Below are 22,663 nucleotides of genomic sequence, written 5' to 3' on the forward strand. Positions count from 1 at the left end.
TTGGAGCCCCCAGTTGCATTTTGAATGAACTTAATTGTGTCACTACACACTTTGTAGGAAAACATCAGAGACAAATTACGTCCCATCCCCATAACTGCTTCTGTGGAGATTCAGGAGCCCAACTCTCGCCGGCGTGTGAATTCCCTACCAGAGGTTCTTCCTATCCTGAACTCCAATGAGCCCAAGACGGTCCATACAGACGTAAGTCATCCGGATAGCTTTTACCCAAGTTTTTGTTGTATTCTAATGCTAAATCAAATGTCTCCCCAAAATAGTAGAACTAGTGATTTACTTTAAAGACCACGGCTTGTTATTAGCATTTTTCAAGGTATATAAAATTGGACTGAGAGGACCTTCTTTGCAAATTAGCATTGAACATAGAAACCTATAAAAAACAGGTTGGGGTCAAGGGAGTATTTTGTCTTATTTTTGGACACTATAAGTTAATTGGAACTATAAGTGGCAAAGCTTATATTCTCATATTGTTTATCCTATGTATAGAAAGAAAAATATATTGTATTTAACCAATAAGAACAATGAAATGAGAGGTGGCTCAAGGGGTAGAGTGCCAGTCTTGAGTGACAAAGCCAAGCAAGAATGTATGGCCTTGAATTCAAGCCCCAGTACCAACACACACACACACACACACTCACACACACACACACACACACACACACACACACACACACACACACCAATATAATGTAGCTGGGTCCTGGTGGCTCACACCTGTAATTCTAGCTATTCAGGAAGCTGAGAGCTGAGGATCACAGTTTGAAGCCTGCTTGGGGAGATACATCTGCCAAATTCTTATTTTCATTTAACCAGCAAAACTTTGGAAGTGAAGGTGTGGCTCAATTAAAAAAGCACCAACCTTGAGTGGAAATGCCAAGCAAAAGCATGAGGTCCTAAGTTTAAGCCCCAGTATTAGCACCAAAAATAAATAAAAAAATTTAAATGCAGGAAAAAACATCATTAGAACATTAATGAAGGAATATGAAATTTTGCAAGACAAAAATAGATTAACAACAAAAAAAAACCACATTAGCAGTGAATAGTCATTTAGTGCCTAATGCAGCCTAGGTCATCTTAGGCAGAAAAAAATTACATCACATGGCTTGCTGGGTACCTCATGTGAGATGGGGGCTCTTCCCCAGGGTTCATGATGGTGAGATGCAGGTTAGTCTGGGAGTTGTAACATATTGATCTAGTAGTATTATTTTGGTGCTAGCATCAATGCCCAACAAACTATTACCCAACCCCTCCCCGCCCCGGCCTCTTTTTCTATACTTTGTCAGTTGTTTTTGTAACCAAATGGAGTTTTTATACTGGTGTATACTTGTGGTCTTTGATGTTAATACTATGTTGTCAGTATTTATTATACACATTGTCAGCTCCAGAGCCAGGTTAAAAAAAGCAGGAAACCATATTCCTACCCAGCAGTGTGATGATCCATTACATTATTGAACATCATGCTAAATGCTCCCTGTCATTTGCTTTTCTAATTGGAAGCTTTCTGTTTTCCTAGTTGGGAAAACAGACTCATAATAATGAGACTCATACAATACAATGAGACTCATAATAATGGTATGTACTCAGAGATTCATTGGGAGGATTAAAGGACAAAATATATTAATTGCCAGGCACCAATGGCTTACTTCTCTAATCCTAGCTATCTCAGGAGGCTGAGATAGGAGGATCATGATTTGAAGCCAACCTAGACAAGAAAATATGTGAGACTTTGTCCAGTTAACCACTGAGAAGCTGGAAGTGGAACTCTGGTTCAGTTAGTGCACTACTAGCCTTGAGCACACACACACACACACACACACACGTATTAGCATCAAGGTTATTGGTATTATTACAGTTAATTATTTAAAGTAGAATGGTGGTATTCTTATGTAACTACGGTGAAATTTAAGAGATATGTCTGGAATCACACAGCTCAGCAAATGGCAGAGCTATGTTCAGAACTCAGATTTTCTGTGGTTTTAGGGCTCACATTCTTTTGCAACCAGCTGCCTTGACCCTAATGAAAGCATCTGATAAAGGAGAGTGCAGGGCAAATAGGTAGGGCAAAGCATGTTGGAACATGAACTCTGACTTACCTGAGGAAATGGGCTATATGGAAACCTCTTTAGATTCCTTTCTGCTTTTGTTTTCCTACAGGTACACTTCTTAAAAGAGGGATGTGGAGATGACAATGTTTGTAACAGCAACCTTAAACTAGAATATAAATTTTGTACCCGAGAAGGAAATCAGGACAAATTTTCTTACCTTCCAATGTAAGAATTTCTCTGTAGCACTAGCAACAATGACTCTGGCTTTGAGGTGGCTTGTGGTTAAGCCAAGATTACAGAGAATGTATTGAGGACTTTTCTCTCTCTCTGTTTCTCTCTCTTTGTCATTACTTTTTAATAGTCAAAAAGGCATACCAGAACTAGTTCTAAAAGATCAGAAGGATATTGCTTTGGAAATAACAGTGACAAACAGCCCTTCCAATCCAAGAGCTCCCCAAAAAGATGGAGATGACGCCCACGAGGCTAAACTAGTTGCGACATTTCCGGACACATTGACTTACTCTGCATACCGAGAACTGAGGGCTTTCCCTGTAAGTATTTTTGGAGAGCACTGGGTAGGGCAAACCCAACACTACATGGCACACAAGTGGATGGTGACCTAATACTTTTTTCTGCTATAGGAGAAACAGCTGAGTTGCGTTGCCAACCAGAATGGTTCCCAAGCGGACTGTGAACTCGGAAACCCTTTTAAAAGGAATTCCAGTGTAGGTGATCTCATCCCATACCAACCATGTTTCACTGCATTGAACGCCAGGACCATGTCCATATGCTTGGCCCTATATTAACAGCTATTTCTATTATTTTTTTTAGGTTACCTTTTATTTGATTTTAAGTACAACTGAGGTCACCTTTGACACCACAGACCTGGACATTAACCTGAAGTTGGAAACGTAAGAGTTTCTCCAACCTTCCCATTCAGAATTATTTCACGAAAACCCTGGCAGTCAATGAATTGGCACTGATCTAACTCCTAAAAGGAGTGTAATTGTAATGAGAAAACTGACTGTTAAAATAAAACCCTATTGTTTCCTTTTCATTTTCAGAACAAGCAATCAAGATAATTTGGCTCCAATTACAGCAAAAGCAAAAGTGGTTATTGAACTGCTTTTATCGGTCTCTGGGTAAGTGTTTATGTTTAGCATAACAAATCAATGTTTGAAAGAACCATTTACAATCCTCACTAAAACCTGGTGTTTTTTTAATTTAACAGAGTTGCTAAACCTTCCCAGGTGTATTTTGGAGGTTCAGTTGTGGGTGAACAAGCTATGAAATCCGAAGATGAAGTGGGGAGCTTAATTGAATATGAATTCAGGGTGAGTTGAATCTTTTTCAAGTACCAGAAGGTAAGATAATTTAGGTGGAGTCTGGAACTGGTAAGTTTAACAAATAAGTGATTATAAGCATTGTACATTAATATTCAGTTAGAAATAAGTTTGCCAGATTTTAAGTGACATACTGGTCTACATTAAAAACTTTATATTTGTTTTTATTGGAGTGAAAAAGAAGTGTCACTCTGCATAAAGTTTTTATTTAAAATCTAATACAGTTTATTAGTGTTTTAATGTATATATGGTACAGAGACAAAGTAGCACTTGATTGCTTCCCCCAGATTCTATCAAACAAAGAAAAGTCGGTCTCAAAGTAATTTCTATTTGACTTGAGAAGGAGTAATTTCTTTCTTCCTCTATTATATGGTTATCTTTCTTAATGGTCATGGTTGAAAGAGTACTGTTTGTTTCCCTTTTTCATTTTGTATATTTTTCTTGTTTGTTTCTTGGTACTCTACCACTTGAGCCACAGTTCCTCTTTCCAGCTTTTTAGTGCTTAATTTGAGATGAAAATCAAACAGACTTTTATGCCTAGGCTTACTTCAAACTGTCATCCTCAGATCTCAGCCTCCTGAGTAGCTAGGATTATAAGTGGGAGCCCCAGATGGCCAGCACATTTGTGATAGTGAATGTAGAGGTGGTATACAACAAAAAAGACTCATGATGGGCTCTGGGTCATTTCAAAGAAGGTGATCACAGTGACTGCCCAACTGAATGAGCATAAACATGAGTGTGAAGTCCTCCCATAATTCATGTGTGGAGCTCGATCTGCTCATGCAAATCACATTCCTGAGAGTATAGTGAATGTTGAGATGAACATGTGAAATGGCATCAACAGGACTCTAGTAGGATGACTAGGCAGGGTTCTCCTCTGGTGTCACTTAGAACAGCTGAGTCAATGAAGTGGGTGGTCGTGGCCTCTGTGCAGATCTGGAGGGACAAGAAGGCTGCAAGTTCTGCAACAGTCCTCCCCACTTCTTTATGTTGGCTCCTGTTACAGGAACTGTCTGTATTCTCAGCTATCATTCTCAGGTGGATGGCTTTCACATAGCTTTCCCCCAAAGTCTCCCCCAGGCAGAAGAGGACAGAGGCAGCTTTGTTTTCCAGTAGAAGGGTTTCCCAGAAGCAGTTTGTGGGTGCTTTGCTTGGCCTAGGCTCTGTCCTCTGCCAAACAGGTGGTTATAGTATTAGTTACTTTTGTGTAGTGATGACCAAAATATTTGACATAAGCAATCTTAAGGGAAGAAAGATTTACATTGGCTCGATTTCACACTAAGGTCCTTTGAACAGAATCATGGTGATGGTGTAGAAGCATGTGGGGAGTCACCTCATGGTGGACAGGCCAGTGGGGGGAAGGCCAACACTGAGAGCTAACTTTCTCTCTCCCTCTCCCTCTCCCCCCCTCACGCCCACTCTCTCTCCCTCCTCTTTTCCCCTCTTTCCCTCTCTTCCTCACCCTTTTCCTCCCTCTCTTCCTCTCCCTTTTCCTCCTTCTCTCCCTCCCACCCTTTCTCCCTCCCTCTCTCTTCTCTCTCTCTCTCTCTCTCTGCCCCCCTCCTTCCCTTCCTCTCCCTTTCCCCCTTCCATCCCTCCCACTCTCCCTCTCCCTTTTTTTGTTTACTTTTTGTCAGTCATGAGGCTTGATCTCAGGGCCTAAGCACTGTCCCTGAGCTCTTTTGCTCAAGGCTAACATTTTACCACTTTGAGCCACAGTGCTGCTTCCAGCACTTTCCTGCCCTGGCTGGATTTGAACCACAATCCTCAGATCTCAGCCTCCTGAGTAGCTAGGATTACAAGCATTGAGCCACCAGCACCCAGCTTCCTTTTTCTCTCTTTATTCCACTGGGGCCCTAGCCTATGGGATTGTGTTGCCCACAGTTAACCCCTCCTTTTTCCCCATTCCCAACTCCCAGCTAATCCTTTCTGGAATCTCCTTCTAGACACACTCCTTCTAGAGGTGTGCTTTACTAATTTCCTTGGTGCTTCTCAATCCAATCAAGTTGATGATCATTAACCATTATACAGAGCAATTCACAAATGTACACAGGACTATTATCTGAGTTTGTTCAGATCGTGAAGTATATCTGTGTTGCTAAGACTGTTTTATGCAACACTTATTCCTGGATAATATTAGCAATCATTCTCTTTGTCATTTTTTTTTTTTTTCTGGCAGGATTGTTTAAGCACAAATCACTGCTTTGAATACTCTATCCTAGTCCATTTTTGGAGCCTATCTTGTTATTGTAGGATGGTGTTTCTGTTTTTTTGTTGTTTTTTTTTAATCTTGACAATAAGCATTGATCTTCACTTGATTTTATGTTACAAAGATTACATTGAGATAATGTGTATTATTTTCTAACAGGTAATTAATTTAGGTAAACCTCTTAAAAACCTTGGCACAGCAACCTTGAATATTCAGTGGCCTAAAGAAATCAGCAATGGCAAATGGTTGCTTTATTTGGTGAAAGTGGAATCCAAAGGATTGGAAAAGATAGTTTGCGAGCCACAAAAGGAAATAAACCTCCTGAATCTAAAGGTATGTTGGGAGTTTTCTAAACTCTCTATAAATGTAAACAAGAGAGGCTGACCTTTGAAGGGAAATCATGCTTCTGCTAGGAAACTAACATTCTAACATAGTTGAGGCATAGGGTACATACAGTCACTAAGGGCTTATTCAGACAAATGACCTTTTCTGAAAGTTTTTTTTTTTTTGGGGGGGGTCCGGTCGTGGGGCCTGAACTCTGGGCCTGGGCACTGTCCCTCAGCTCTTCAGCTCAAGGCTAGCGCTCTACCACTTGAGCCACTGTGCCACTTCCGGCTTTTTTTCCTCTTTGCTTATGTGGTGCTGAGGAATCGAACCCAGGGCCTCATGCATGCAAGGCAAGCGCTCTACCACTGAGCCACCTTCCCATCCCGACCTTTTCTGAAAGTTTTATGGCCCAATCAACTGTATAAGGAAGACTGGTATGTGCTTCTAGGAGCGAGCCAGCCAGTATTAACTCTAAATTGGATTATGACAAAGGCATTATATGTATAGGGCTAGGGAAGGTGGCTCAGTGGTAGAGTTCTTGCCTAACATGTGTGAGGCCCTGGGTTCAATTCCTCAGCACCACATAAACAGAAAAAGAGAGAAGTGGCACTGTGGCTCAAGTGGTAGAGTGCTAGCCTTGAGCTGAATCGCTGAGGGACAGTGCCCAGACCCAGAGTTCAAACTTCACGACTGACAAAAAAAAAAGATACATATACCTTACCAGGTGACCTTGAGAGTGATGTCAAGTACATACATCATCATTCGATGATGAAATGTACTCAAGGGTATACATGTTTTTTACAAAGTAAATTTATTTTATTGAACTATGCCTATAAATTGCAAAAACTAAAATATTCTGTCATTTTATTAGCATGTGTTTATTGCACAGGTAAATGGGATTAGTGTGAGTGTGAGTGTGTGTGTGTGTGTGTGTGTGTGTGTGTGTGTGTCCCTCCTGGGGCTTGAACTCAGGATCTGGGCACTGTCCCTGAGCTTTTTTTGCTCAAGGCTAGTGCTCTACCACTTGAGCCACAGCACCCACTTCTCTCTCTTTCTGTTTATGAGCCACAGTTCCACTAACAGCTTTTTTCAGGTTAATTGGAGATAAAGAGGCACACAGACTTTCCTGCCCTGGCTGACTTCAAACTCCAATCCATGTATCTTAGCCTCCTGAGTAGCTAGGGTTATAGGTATGAACCATCCAGCTCATTCTTTTTTTTTTTTTTTTTTTTGGGTTGTGGGGCTTGAACTCAGAGCCTGGGTACAATCCCTGAGCTCTTTTGCTCAAGACTAGTGCTCCACCACTTTGAGCCACAGGTCCATTTCCCATTTTCTAGTGGTTAATTAGAGGTAAGAGTCTTACAGACTTTCCTGCCCAGGCTGGTTCTGAACCTCAGTCCTCACATCTCAATCTCCTGAGGAGCAAGGATTACAGGCATGAGCCATAAGCACCGACTTTATTCTTACTTTTAATAGTAAATATTCATTAGATATTTATTGTCTCTGATGCTTTACTATGCATCTTGCTTACATTTTCTCATTCTCTCAGTAGTCTTATGAGGTATTAGTCCCATCATCATAGGTGAGGACATTAAGTAACTTTCTTGGAGTTGCTCAGCTATTAAGAACAGATGATTCTGTATTTAAATTCCTGCCCTCTTAAGTCTATACTGCTCCGCACTTAAGTCATTGGCTTGTTTACGTTCTAGATTGATGAATATTTGCATTATCATAGCCTGTCTATTTTATTTTGAGATAATTGCGTATGATTAGTATGGTGTTCATAATTGGAAGGCAACAATTTGAAATGTAGAGGAGAAAGATGGAAGAGGTGACACTGATTAAATTGACATGTTGAGTTGAAACCCCTTTGTACAACTACTTAAAGATAACAAAAAATATTAGTAAGTTAATTTTTAAAACAAGAAAAAAAATCTAAAATTGTCCAAAGAACCCAAATCTGAACCACTTTTGGTGAATTACCAAGAAGGGACACGACTTGTATAAAGAAGAAAGTTCTCGTGGCTTAGTTTGCAATCCTTTTCTCTGATTAGCATCTCTTTCTGTTCTTCAATATCATGTACTCATTCCATACCTGCTGACTGTCTACCATAAGTTAGATCCTGAGATGGGCACCATGGAGAAAAGCTGACCCTGGTCACAGTGGTGTCATTTGCTCACAGTTTAGGGAAGCCAAAGGAAGCCTCTTTCTTTTTCTGAGAGTCAAGGTCATAGTTGAACTACTCAAAACAGTCTAATGAGTGACCGGAAGTTAGAGTTGTCCTGACACTTAACTGGTTTTACACTTGAGTTATTTCTGTTTTTGGTGGTGAGAGGGGGGTTGATATTAATTATTGATTATGTGATTTTGGAGTTGTATGAGATGAGACTTATTTGATAATGCCAAAGAGTGACATAAAGTAGAACTATTGTGATAAATTCCTTTTCAGGAATCTCACACCTCAAGAAAGAAACGGGCAATTGCTGAAAAACAGATAGATGAGAGCAGAAAATTTTCCTTATTTGCTGAAAGAAAATACCAGACCCTGGTGAGTACATTTCTGGACTGTGCCCACATGACAGAGAGGGCAAGGGAAGGGACATCTTGATAGGGTGATTCTGACAGCCAATTTCCCTGTCTCTAGAATTGCAGCGTGAATGCAAGATGCGTGAACATCAGGTGCCCACTGCGTGGGCTGGACAGCAAGGCCTCTCTTGTTCTGCGATCAAGGTTATGGAACAGCACATTTTTAGAGGTGTGGCTCTGCCGTGAAACTGTCCCCTGGGATCATTGCCTAATTCATTTGTCATTTGACTAATCTGCTCATTGTCTCCCACAGGAATATTCTAAACTCAACTACTTGGACATTCTTGTGCGGGCTTCCATTGATGTGACCAATGCTGCAGAGAATATCAAGTTGCCCCATGCAGGCACTCAGGTGACAGGTTCTTGGCTTCCAGCAGGCTCAGGGCTCAGAAAAAGGCCTCTTCCTCTATCCCATCCCCCTGCCTGAGGTCCTGCTCTTTAGAATCCTGGATAAATTTTATCAGAGTAATTAAAAGAAGTAAGCCCTAAAGTAAGCCTGAAGTAAAATCTATAGTTGATGAGTTGTTAGCTCAGTGGAAAACCGAGTGTGGGAGGCGGGGGCTGGAGAGGGGGTGTAGCTTGAAGAAACACAAGGCACAAGCCAGCCCTGATACTACAACCGCTCTTGGAATGCTTGTGCTCTGTATAGCCAGATGCAGTTATCTTTTAAAGAAAAAAGAAAAGCTCTGTGTAAATCTAGAAAGGCAATTTATAAAATGAGTCTCTGACCCTTGGAACAAGTCTAGAATCAGTTCTTTCTTTGGCCGTATATCTGGCTTTTCAGTGATTGAAGGAAATTATCATACCACTTAGGACACATCTTGGCTGATTCTGGTCAGAGAGATGCCACATGTGTTCTTGGCTAGCCTTTGTTGGGCAGTGTGATCCCACCTGGACAGGTGGCAGAGGTGTATGCCACCCAGTTCAGCTCACCCTGGGCCTTTGTCTTGCAGCATCTCAGCACTAGCCTAAAATGTTAAACAAATGTTGCCTGAGCTTTATTGATAGAGTTTGCAGCAGCTGCTATTTTTGTGTTGTACTCTACTGTAACTCCCAGGTGGCTTCATCAGAATTTATTGTCAAGCTGTGTTTACTCTCTATCTTCTTGAGCAATATGAAAAAATGTAAATGTATACCCTTAAATGTGTTAGTATCTTACAGGGTGTTTGCTTCAGGCCCAATGTCTCCGTTTATAATTTTGAATCTTGATCGTTTGTTTTCTAACTTTCTATCATTGCAAACTTAGTCTTGTTTAAAACTGAAAAGCAGGCTCTCCTGTCTTCATCCAAGTAAAACTATGAAATCAGACATGAGGCTGATCTCTGTGGCAAACCACTAGTGGGGATTTCTTATAGGAGTCTACATCAGGATCCTGGGGTAAAATGATTACATAACATAATTGGGAATTGGGAATGAGATTGTTCTTGAAGAAGAGACTGGAGAAACAAACGGTGTTATTAGTGCTGTTAATTTTTTTTCCCCCAATACTGGAGAGTGAACCTGATACTTTGGTACTTAGCTTGGATAAGCAAATGCCGTACTGCTAGCTGCCCCCTAGCCCTTTTGTTTGAATTTTATTTTTAATTCAGTATCTTGCTAACTTTGCCTCTGCTAGCTTTGTCCAAGTTCTGAGAACTTGCAGAATGAATGCTTCCAAATGAGAAGTCAAAGGGCTGGGAAGGTGGTTCAGTGGTACAGCGCTTGCCTTGCATGTATGAGGCCCTGGGTTCGTTTCCTCAGCACCACATGAGCAAAAACAGCCAAAAGTGGCACTGTGGTTCAAGTGGTAGAGCACTAGCCTTGAGCTGAAGAGCTGAGGGACAGCGCCCAGGCCCAGAGTTCAGGCCCTTCGTCCAGCAAATAAGTAAATAAACAAATGAGAAGTTAAGTTCCTGTTCAATCTTACTTTGTTTACTACACTTGATCTTAGCCAAAAGGCTGAGAAATGATACTTTGTTTAATAATTCGTAGGTTGGTCTCATATCTAGAACTTACTTCTCTTGAAAGTAAAGACATTTTCTTATCTCTAGTCTTCTACTACCTCTTCCATTTTCTGTGATTTCTGAGATACAATAGCTTAGATGTCCTGCCTTCATTTTCCCTTGAGTATTTTAAGGTGTAGTTTTTCTAGGCTTAAAGATTTGATCTTAATTCAAGTGTCAGGATGCCTTTTTTTTTTAATTCCCTCATTATGGGGATATAGTTACACCTTAATTGGTAGTTCCATTTCTCTTTTCCGATCTGAAGATCATTTTCTTTGGAGATGGAAGGAAAAATGTTATGAAATGCAGTCTTAAACCTGTTTTAGTTTAATCTTATCCTGCTTTAAAAATGTAAGAAAAATCTTTTTGTTACCCAATTTCAAGAGCTTTGTATTAACTCCTAAAAAGTGGGGAGGAGTGGCCAGCTACGCTTGTACCTGTAATCCTAGCTTTTCAGGAGGCTGAGATCTGAGGATCTCAGTTTGGCCAGCCTAATAAACAGGAAAGTCCATGAGGCTCTTATCTTCAGTAACCACCCCCCAAAAAGCTAAAAGTAGAGCTGTGACTCAAGTGGTAGAGTGCTAGCCTTGAGTAAAAGTACAAAGGGACAGTGTACAAGCCCTGAGATTAAGCCCCAGAACTGGCGCATGGGTACAAGTGCACATGTATGTGCACACACACAAACATACATAGGCACTTTTAACTTAAAACACCATTTTGACTAAGACCATAGTCTTATACAATTGCTTCAGGCAAGCTGTTCATAATAACATCAGTTAAATTTAATCTGTGCTGTTAACAAACAACTATGAGGAATGTATGGGTAACTTACCTATACTAGATGGTAGAAGCAAAGTTGAATAAGATAGTGTCAAGGATTTCATGTTGGTGGTTGGATTAAGCACGGAAGGAAAGAGGGATCTTTGCTGTTTGTTTACTTCATTCCTTAGGAAGCAGGTAGATAATATTCAAGTTTCTTGGCTCCTAAAGATAAAAGGAAATGTGATCAGTAAAAATAAGTACTCCATTCTTCAAGGAAATGAAGTTTCCTTTTTCTTCCTAGTTCTAGAGTTTGAGATGTGTACTTTAATTTTATTTTGTTGGTTGGGGTGCTTGAACTCAGGGTCTAGGCACTGTCCCTAAGCAATTTTTGTTCAAGACTAGCTCTCTGCCACTTTGAGTCCAGCACCACTTCCAGTGTTTGAGTGGTTAACTGGAAATAAGAGTCTCATAGGGACTTTCGTGCCTGGCTGGCTTCAAACCATTATCTTCAGATCTCAGTCTCCTGAGTAGATAGTATTACAGCCATGAGCCACCAGTGCCAGCTGAGACATGTACTTTTAAAAGACTCACAGGAGTGACTGATCTCGTTAATAAGTAGTTTTGTAAAAGACATATGAAAATCAGTTCACCAGGTGTAAGTCATGTGGAAGTGTCTTGACAGTTGGCAAGCTAATCTGGTCTCTGCACTGCCCACTCACTGGTGAGAGTTGAAACCCTTTTTCTCTTATGAGCACAATGATTCATGAGGTTCACATATGTAGGTCACCCCATAAGAAATGACTAAATTTTAGTGAAACCAAAATATTATCTTTGGAATTCTGAAACTCTGCACGTTTCTATTCCCCTTAAACTGTCATTATTCATTAATAACAGTTGCCATGTCAGAATGATACAGGCTTCTCAGAGATCTGGGGATTGTAGTCCACCCAGTTGGTCTCCCCTGACCTGGTCCTACTTTTCCTCTCTTCCTCCCAATCCCAACTGAAGAATGGCTTTTGTGCCAGACCAAAAAACAAACAAACAAACAAACAAACAAACTTCATTTGGCAGTCTAAGTAAACAAACAATAGTCTTGTTCATTGGCTCTTGCCTTCCTGATTCCCAGAATAGCTGACCTGTATATGTGAAGCTAGTCTAGCCCCTGACTTGAGTCTTCAACCTCTGATGCCCAGTGAGTTATTTTTACAGTGTCTAATAAAATTCCCAGTTCTGTTTTAAATGGTATATATACCTGAGGCTGAGAGATTCTGCTGGATTCCCACCTACCCCTCACCCTGTATTGTGTGAAATCAAAACATTGTTCAAGGCTGATGAGTAGCAGCCATTTATGTTTGTGGTTTCTCCTATAATCAGCCATTTAAAAAGAAATGGATTACCATGTGATTGTAATAAGGCTGATTCCTTGTCGTAGACCAGTCTCCACCTCTGTATTGACTAGAACTCTGGACCTGGGTACTGTCCCTGAGCTCCTTTTGCTCAAAGCTACACTACCACTTTGAGCCACAGCTCCACTTCTGTTTTTTGAGTAGTTAATTGGAGATAAGAATCTCACAAACTTTCCTGCCTGGGCTGGCTTCAAACCATATCGTCAGATCTCAGCCTCCTAAGTAGCTAGGATTATAGACTTGAGCCATCAGCACCCAGCTTCAGAACTTATTTTTACAAATGATGATAGCTCTTCCTATCCTGCTCCATCTAGCTCCAGGGATCACCAATGCCTTCCTTGTAGTAGCTAATAGGAAAGCAAGGCTAAGTGAGATTGCCACCTAGAATAAACGGAAGTCATCGTTGATTACAGTCAGCTTATCAGCCATATAACTAGGTTGCTTCTTCATTTGTCTCATGATTTATCTCTTCTTTCCTCCTTGTGTTATGGATACTCTTATGCTGGACCAAATAATCTCAAGGAAAGGGAGTTTTAGTTTTAATCTGGCTTATGTCTAGAGATGGGGAGGCAGGGAGTACTGAGCCATAAGCCACTCTGGGGCCTCCAAATGAATCCAGGGTCTGTTTGTCCATATGTATTTTGTAGAACATGACACTGAGCCGTGTCAATTAATTTTATTGTGTATGGGTGGTTAGGGTAGTATCCAAGAAAAGATTAAAATAGTATCTACCCATCATGCAGCTTCATCATTATTTTTATGTTTTTAATAACATCTTTGAAGTTTGAGAGATGTAAACTAATTGTATATAGACCGGCTCTTTGCTCTCTGTTATTGAAAACTGAAGTATTTTTTTTCTCAAAAGGAGATATACATATATATATGTGTGTGTGTGTGTGTATATATGTGTGTGTGTGTGTATATGTGTGTGTGTGTGTGTGTGTGTGTGTGTGTGTGTGTAGCTCAGTGGTAGACACCTAGCAGGTTCTGGCTCTAGGTTCAATGTTAGCAGCAGAAAAAAATAAAAGTAAAACAATACCAATTTATATAGTTGAAACATGATTGAACGTTAATTGATAATTGTTGAAATAGGTAGCCAGGCGCCGGTGGCTCTTACCTGTAATCCTAGCTACTGAGGAGGCTGGGATCTGAGGATCACAGTTCAAAGCCAGCCCGGGCAGAAAAGTCCGTGAGACTCTTCTCTCCAATAGACCACTCGAAAACCCGGAAGTGGCGCTGTGGCTCAAGTGGTAGAGCACTCACCTTGAGCTGAAGAGCTCAGGGACAGTGCCCAGGCCCAGAGTTCAAGCCCCACGACTGACCAAAAAAAAAAAAATGTTGAAATAGGATGATGACTATCTGATAGTTCATTACCTACTTTTCTCTATCTTAGTTGTTAAAAAAATTTTTTAAGGTAAGTCTGCAAAAATTAGTTTGTCAGAGCTGGGCCCAGTGGCTCATGCCTGTAATCCTAGCTACTCAGGAGGCTGAGATCAAGGATTGCAGTTCAAAACCAGCCTGGGCATGAAAGTCAGTGATACTCATTTCCAGTTATCCACCCAAAAACCGGAAGTGGCACTGTGGCTCAAGTGGTAGAGCACTCACCTTGAGTTGAATGAAGGGTTCAGGCAGTGCCCAGGCCCAGAGTTTAAGCCCCACAACCGACTAAAAAAAAAAAAGTTTGTCAGAATATAATCCAACTTTTTCCACATTATAGGGAAAGACTTTCAGGGAATACCTCATTATGAGAAAGGATCCCCCAGGAGAAAGTTGCATCATCCATAGGCTTTGTCCAGAGTATGTTCAGAAGCAGAAATAGAACTGTGGATTCTCAGTGTCAACTCATATTCCCATTTATGATGATCTCCTTTCTAACTATGCCCTTTAGGTTCGTGTGACTGTGTTTCCCTCAAAGACTGCAGCTCAGTATTCAGGAATAGCTTGGTGGATCATCCTGCTGTCCATTCTTGCTGGGATTTTGATGCTTGCTTTGTTAGTATTTTTACTATGGAAGGTGAGTTATATCTGACCTTTGAGTTCCTTGATAGGAATTTGATTTCATGCTTTAAAAATGTGTTAACCCTGGCAGTATGTTTTTCTTTTCTTTTTCATTGTTTTCTTTTCCCCAACATACAGCAAAGTTTTTCAACATACAGCAAATTTGAGACAAATTTACAATAATAATTTGTATTTAAATATATTTTATTTTACAGAAGAATTTCTTAAGTGAATAAATTTTAGTATCTTTTGAATATAATTGGCATGTTTGGCAAATGACAAATTTAAATTTTACTGCCTTAGTACTTTCTTCATCTAAGAGCAAAGTCTTGGATCTAAGCCAAATTGTTGAGTATGAGATTTAATCTAAATTTATATTCCTGCTAATTTTCTGTGAAGAAATATTTGTGGCAACTATTGGCTTGTTACACTTGCAAGGAAATTAGGAAATTGAAAGCATGAAATGAAATGATTAACTCCATCTCAAGTGCATCATCATAGCCTATATCAAATATGAGGGAGGTCTGGGCTCAATATGATGTTCCTTGTTAACATTCTTCTAACTAAACATAGTTTAATGTCTTCCCTGCTTCTCACCTGTAAACAGTTTGCATTATGAAAAAATATATCTGAGATGGTTATACACTTCTGTTGCCAAAGTTTACAAACTTGAAGGTTTTGCACATTTCCAGTAAGTAAGTGAAATCTGAAGTTCCTTATCTGTAATTCCAGAATAGCCCTGGAGATTGAAAGTTTACAATGACCTTTTTGACAGCAAAATCTAATATGATGTAAAGAAAAGTGACTTATAGTTCATATTTTACTCAATTTTACTGCAGAAATGTTAGCTTTTTTAAAAAAAATTACAGTAGCTTATGTGTACAGCATAATACTTCCAAAAATGCCAAAGTATCTGGAATCCAAAACACATCCGATCAAAAGGGTTAGGGTTGAACTAATAGTTTCCTAGGATCAACCCATCCTTTTCCTTTCCTTGGGTCTAAGAGTATATTAGACAAGGCTTCAAGGATATTTTTACTTCCATATTTTGAACATTGTTTGTTTTTGCTTTATTCTTCCAAGTAACTTCCTTGTGTCAGATTGAGATAATTTTTTAATGTTCTCCCAAACACAGGAGGACACTATAGGAGTTGCTCTGAAGATTATTTACTGAAGAAAAGTTAATTAAGGGATTTAGCGTTTGAGGATGGTTTTATACTCTCTGGAAGAGGTTACAAGGACACTGTTTTGTTTTGTTTTTTTCCGGAGCAGATCTTATTGTCAGTCTCTGGCCTCAAGAGAGATATAACAGAAAGTTAAGAAAAAGCCCAAGCTATAATATAATCTTGGGTCTCTGGTCTGCCTCAGCTGCTCAATGGTAGATTGGACTAGATGATCTCATTGAGTATTTTGAAACTCTATCCTTCTTTTTAAGGAGACTCTAAAATATCAGATAATGTTGATAATTCTCATATGAAAGTAAACCTTAAAACTACTGTATATTATTTCTTAAACTGAATCATTTTTAGGAAGTTTAGGGTCAGAGAAGATTGTTAGGGCAAAAAGAATGGATGGAAAGAAGAATTCTAGTTCAGTGGTCTTTAAATTGAGTTTTGTACATGCACCTTGGTACAACTAAGCTAAGATAGAGATTTCTTCCTTAACCAGAAGAGTTCTGATTTTAATCTGCCACGGCTTTTGTCTAGGATTTCCTTTGGAGATAAAAGAAAAGTCCTCCAGGTTGATCTGTTCACTTTAATGTTTTTTACATGAAGATGCTCATGTGTAGGGATATTAAGAATGTTATAAATCAGAAGGAAGATCAGAACTCTTGGTTTCTGGTTCATTATTCTTCCTGCCTAATACTTGCATTTATTATTGTGTTTAGTATGTATTACCTTAAAACTCACAAATAAATATCAGGATAGATAGTCTGGTTCAATGCTGCCCAGTATATGTCCTGTAATGATGAGAATGTTCCAGTATAATTGGTAGCTTACAGTCACCTCTGGCAACTGAGCACTTGTAATATTGCTAGTGCAGTGGAGGTATGACAATGTAATCTAAATTTCAATAGCCATGTATAGCTAGTAGCTACCATGTTGTGCATCTGCATCTAGATTTTTACCCTAAGCAGTTACCAAAGTAGGAAGCAGAATTTTCCAGGAGAGATTTATTTTATTTTAATTTTTTGGTCAGTCGCAGGGCTTGAACTCTGGGCTTGGGTGCTGTCCTCAGCTTTTCAGCTCACAGTGAGCACTCTACCTCTTGAGCCACAGCGCCACTTCTGGTTTTCTGGTGGTTAATTGGAGATAAAGAGTCTCCTGGACTTTCCTGCCCATGCTAGCTTTGAACTGAGATCCTCAGATCCTGAGTAGCTAGGATTACAGGCATGAGCCACCGGTACCCAGCAAAAGATTTATTTGACCCAAGTTATATCTTAAAAGACACTAACTACCAAGGCATTATGAACTAGATGAAAGTTTTTTTTTAAGGCCTTTATTGTTGAATGAAGGAAATGATAATAGAAAGTAGAATTAGACTTATACACTCATTTAGAGTGACTTAACCTGAGGAAGATAGGGTTCTATCATGATGGTATATTCAAATTTGTATTGTGATTTACCCTAAAAAGCAGGATAATATAATATATCTGTATTTTATTTGCACTTGTGCTAAATTCTAGAGAATTCATTTATTTCTAGCCTTTGTCTCAGCAGACTACAGAAGTCACTCTTTTGCCTTTTTTAAGTCTTTATTCTCATGCAAGATGAAAGCACCTAAAGCCACAATTAGATGTACATGCATTTCCCTTTTAGAAAGAACTGAGAATTTCTACTACAAATAGAAAGGTCAGTAAGCTAGGTACTAGCATCCATACAAATGCTTTACTAGAAAACTGTGGTGGTAGAAGGTGCTGAATTCTGACACATTGTAACATAGTGCTGTGGCTGCTCACTTCCAGTTGATCAAAAATGGTTTATGTCACTAGCACTGGTAGCTCACCCCTGTTACCCTAGCTACTTAGGAGGCTGAGATCTGAGGATCAGGATTCAAAGCCGGTCTGGGCAGAAAGGTCTGTGAGACCCTTACCTCCAATTAACCAGCAAAACGCTGGAAGCATGACTCAAGTGGAAATGTGCCAGCATTAAATGAAAAAAGCCAAGTGAGAGCTCAAGGCTCGGAATTCAAGCCTCCATACTGGCACACATACACACAAAAAAATGGTTTCTGTAAATGAACTGTAAATAGGAAACAGGTTGAAACCTCAGTTGTACTTTTGTTTAGCTTTTATCCTCCAAACTGTAAAATTGACCAAATACCTTGCTTCTTTGTAGTGTGGTTTCTTCAAGAGAAATAAGAAAGATCATTATGATGCCACATATCACAAGGCTGAGATCCATGCTCAGCCGTCTGATAAAGAGAGGCTTACTTCTGATGCATAGTATTGATCTACTTCTGTAATTGGTAATTGATCAATGTTTTATAATCGCTAGCTGTGGGACCTGCTATGGTTGTGGTGGCTAACTTCTAAGAGCAATAGCTTGCTGTGTGTGTCCCATTAACAGATGTTTCCAAATGTCCACACTGGCTTGCCTTGCTTGGATTTGTTTATTTTATTTATTTCACTTGAAAGCACAAAGTTTGTTTTTTTAATGCACAAAAGAATCAACACAGGTGAGTTAATGTGTTCTTATTTAAGTTGACCCACATCAGTGAAGAAACTCTCCATATTTGTACACACAAAAGGAGGCTTTAGACCTTTCCAGTAGCCTCGTTGTTAGTCCAGGATGGAACGTCCCACTTGGAATTTCAAAGATGCATGAGAAGTCATACCAGATTTCTTGTTCATTTTGGAATTTCCCAGAAATAGAAGCTTGTGTTGACTGGCTGATTAACCTTTTGCATGCTAGAAACATTGGGTTTCTCTTGATGAAGAGGCTTTCTTATTTTTCTGTTTTCCTTGCTATTTAAAAAGTGGTGGGGCAGGCTTCAAATGCTTTTTTTTTTTTACAGTTGCTCTGAAATTGTTTTATGCCAGCTTAGCATGCAGTGTTCTTTCTCTGCATATCTCCTTTAGGTCAAAGACCATTACAACAAAGAATGATCATCAGTGTGATGCAACATCTCCTACTCTAGGACATGGTCTGCATTTTAAAGCAACCTACAGTCTACAAAATTCTAGTTTGAAAACTTGTTATGAACAGTTTTTATTTCACTATGTTGTAATGGAGTTTGACCATTTTTCATCATTCCACAGATTTTTCTCTGCCTTGGGTCTCAGTTGATTTTGAATTCATGTTTTGCTTCTCCGATTTGTGAATCTGGAAACATGAATTGTTGGTGTTTCCTTTTTCCATGTTTGTGCGCATGTAGTTCCCTTTCATGGCATGGCCATGATGAACCTCAATATGCAATTTTGGCTTTAGGGTCCACCCTTTATTTCCTCCTTTTTTAAAATGGGGCAGGCAGCCGTCAACATATTTTGTAATAAGTACCCTGGCGTATTGCACAGAATAACAAATGAATGTACATAGAAATAGCTTAGCACAAAACATCTTAGTTCATTTAGCCTATTAATTTAGTAATAACTAGAAACATTATTTTTGCCTGACTTCATGATACTTTTATTTCTTTTTATGTTATTTATTAATTCTTTTTTGTCAGTCGTGGGTCTTGAACTCTGGGCCTGGGTGCTGCCCCTCAGTTTATTCAGCTCAAGGCGAGCGCTCTACCACTTGAGCCACAGTACCATTTCCAGTTTTCTGAGTGGTTTATTGGAGATAAGAGTCTCATGGACTTTCCTGCGCCAGCTGGCTTAGAATCTGATCCTCAGATCTCAGCCTCCTGAGTAGCTAGGATTATAGGCGTGAGCCACTGGCGCCCAGCCATGATATTTTTGTATCATAACATTTTCACCATAAATGTTCTGTTCCTGTTGTCACATAACACATTAACCATCCATTCTAAGAATCTTCCTTTTATTTCAAGTTGCATTTTTAACATGAAAACTCCTTTAAAAATTCCTTATTCATGAAAAAAATTCAACCTGATAAAAATTTTCAGGCATATTTTCAAATTAAACTTTGGATCAGATTGCATTTTTAAAACAGTGGATAAGGTACAGATTCATTTGTAATTTGAATGTAAATATTGTCTTTTTCCTTTTTGCAAAAGGAGAGAAATCAGAAACTATTCCAAAATTCAGTATAGCAATACCTTCCTTGAGTCCTCAATTTTCATTTCCGGACACAATTACTTTGTGGTTTCTTAATGAAACAGTCTAACTTAAGTGCAATCTAGACAATGCTAAGGAAGGACCTTCTAGCTAATGACATGATAATGTGTACCTAAGGGGCATAAAGCCATTTTTTTAAATTTTTTTTTTGGGTCCGGTCGTGGGGCCTGAACTCTGGGCCTGGGCGCTGTCCCTCAGCTCTTCAGCTCAAGGCTAGCACTACCACTTGAACCACAGCACCACTTCCGGCTTTTTTCTTTTTGCTTATGTGGTGCTGAGGAATCAAACCCAGGGCCTCAGGCATGCAAGGCAAGAGCTCTACCACTGAGCCACCTTCCCAGCCCCCATAAAGCCATTTTTTATTTGTGCTTTTTTTCTTAAACTGAATAAGACTAGCAATATACACCTATAATCCTAGCATTGGGAAGATCTAACAGGAGGATTGTGAGTTCCTGGCCAGCCTGGGTTGCATAGTGAAATCCTATGTCTAAAAAGATTTTGTTGTTGTTCATAGAATGATCTGAAAATTTTATCTCTAATGTAGGGACTTTTTTCTTAATGGAAGCATTGTTTGACAAATTCTTAAATTGTTAGTTAAAAGTTGGTAGCTAACATTGTTATAAAATGTGAAAAAGCGTGAAATTGGACTTCCCTTCCTTCCACTTTTACAGCTTTTCTCCTCTTTTGTTTATTCCCCCTGCTGTTAGGTCTTTTTAACCAATTAGTTTTCCCCTTTAGTCCAAAGGTACTCTAGCCAAACAGAATACTTAAACAGTCCATATTTAGAGCACTTCCTAATGTAGAGCTTCCCCCCCCCCCAGATGAATTAATTGGTGTCTGTTTCTCTCTCCTCCAGTGCGGATTCTTTAAACGCTCTAGGTACGATGATAGTGTCCCCCGATACCATGCTGTAAGGATCCGGAAAGAAGAGCGAGAGATCAAAGATGAGAAATACAATGATAACCTTGAAAAAAAACAGTGGATTACAAAGTGGAATGAAAATGAAAGTTACTCCTAGGTGGGAGAAGGGGTGTTCAGAAAAAAAAAGCATCACCATACCCAAAATGCCTTTTTCTTTCCAACTCAGCAATTCAAATGGATTTAATAAGCCTGTTCAATACCTGGAAGTTTGATTTCAGACTGACTCCCCGCAGTACGAACCTACAGTTTTAACTGTGGATATTGTTACGCAAACTAAGGCATCCTGTTTTGCACAGCCAAATTAAGACCATTGGAATGGATTTTTTTTTTTAACTGCCTTAATTGAACTTTCCAGGTTGCCTTTGCTTTTGGTGTGGCTGACTTAACCTATGCTGGGCAAAGGCCTGCCCACTTGCACTCCCATAGTATCTCCTGATAGGGAGCTGGAGGAGGACATCTAGGATCACCCACACCAACAGAGTGACTGTTCTAGCCTGCACCGCCAGCATGCTTCGTGCAGGGGAGAAGCTGTGAGTTCGCTGTCCCCCAGGGGTCCAAGACTCAGTTGAAAGTGCTGTCTTATGTTAAATGTGCAATAGAAGGTGATGATGCCATCCTGCCCTCTCTCTGTTTCCTACAAGTGTGAATTCTTGCACACACCAAATGCATACAGGCTTCACTACAACACACAGGTGCAACAGACTTGAATGCTAGTTATACTTATTTGTATATGATATTTATTTTTTCTTCAAACCATCTTGTTATTGACTAAACGGCCAAAGATCCTTCAGGTAGTTTTAAACAATCAGAAATTAAAAAAAAAAAAAGACAGAAAGAAAAACAACCAAAAAAAAAAAAAACCCAACAGGAGGTCATTGGTTTAACCTAAATTACTTCCTGTGAAAAGAAAATAATAGCTCTTTATAAATGTACCAGAGTTGCTTTAATGATAGAAACAAACTTATCTGTAAATGATAACATTTTCTTATGGCAACCCCTTCCCTAAACAAGGGTTAACCTTTTCATTCTCATCCAACACCTGGTATTTAGTAGTTAGAGCCCTCTGTGATATTTCTGAACTCCGTGCTAAGTTTTCAGGAACTCCTGGAGAAAATGTCCATTGAACTTTGGGGCATGTTTACTCACTGCTGCAAATACTGTATATTCAGAACTTGAAAGAATCAGTGAGTGGATCCAAATGGACCCAGTGTGATACTACTGAATGAGTATTTGCTACTAAAATGGCAATTCTAGTTAGATGGAAGAAACATCATGGCTCTTACCTTTTGAAGTGTCATTAAAACTATTTAATCAGTGAATCAGTGTTCCATTTTTCTTTAATTGTGCTTTCTCCCCTGTCTAAATTTCCCAAATGTCCTTGCCACTACATTAACAAGATTTTTAGGACTCAATAGTAGAGTGGCTAGTGTGCACAACACCCTGGATTTGATCTCAAGCACTGGCCAAAAACAACAACAAACAAAAAAACAAACAAAAAAAAGCTCAAGCTTTCATTTTTTGAAAAATATTGTAATGGTGGAAGTGGGTGGAGAGAGATTTTTTTTGGTGCCAGTACTGGGGATTGAACTCAAGGCTGGCACTCTGCCACTTAAGCCACAGCTCCACTTCAGCTTTTTGCTGATTAATTGGAAGTAAGAGTCTAACAGACTTTCTTGCTCAAGCTGGCTATGAACAATGATCCTTAGATCTCAGCCTCCTGAGTAGCCAAGAATACAGATGTGAGTGACTGATGTCCAATAAGACTTATTCCATACATTCAATAGAGGTTTCATAGAAATGAAAGACTTTTTTTTAATGTGCTTTGAACT

The 22,663-nt window shown here is 39.5% G+C and overlaps 1 protein-coding gene across 1 annotated transcript in view; it reads left to right on the top strand.

Moving 5' to 3' along the window:
* Positions 1-21,907, top strand: part of Itga6 (integrin, alpha 6) — a 52,723-nt gene extending 30,816 nt beyond the window's left edge. Inside the window, exons 13-25 of the mRNA XM_013027419.1 lie at positions 58-201; positions 2,170-2,285; positions 2,422-2,611; positions 2,702-2,785; positions 2,892-2,971; positions 3,125-3,202; positions 3,292-3,394; positions 5,772-5,945; positions 8,390-8,488; positions 8,585-8,695; positions 8,780-8,878; positions 14,565-14,690; positions 20,770-21,907. Of these exons, the coding sequence (XP_012882873.1) occupies positions 58-201; positions 2,170-2,285; positions 2,422-2,611; positions 2,702-2,785; positions 2,892-2,971; positions 3,125-3,202; positions 3,292-3,394; positions 5,772-5,945; positions 8,390-8,488; positions 8,585-8,695; positions 8,780-8,878; positions 14,565-14,690; positions 20,770-20,931 (1,566 nt within the window). The 3' untranslated portion in view covers positions 20,932-21,907. The remainder of the gene's footprint in view (positions 1-57; positions 202-2,169; positions 2,286-2,421; positions 2,612-2,701; positions 2,786-2,891; positions 2,972-3,124; positions 3,203-3,291; positions 3,395-5,771; positions 5,946-8,389; positions 8,489-8,584; positions 8,696-8,779; positions 8,879-14,564; positions 14,691-20,769) is intronic.
* Positions 21,908-22,663: the final 756 nt, after the last annotated feature.

This window comes from Dipodomys ordii, unplaced genomic scaffold (assembly GCF_000151885.1).
Source record: "Dipodomys ordii isolate 6190 unplaced genomic scaffold, Dord_2.0 Scaffold5, whole genome shotgun sequence".
NCBI lineage: Eukaryota > Metazoa > Chordata > Mammalia > Rodentia > Heteromyidae > Dipodomys > Dipodomys ordii.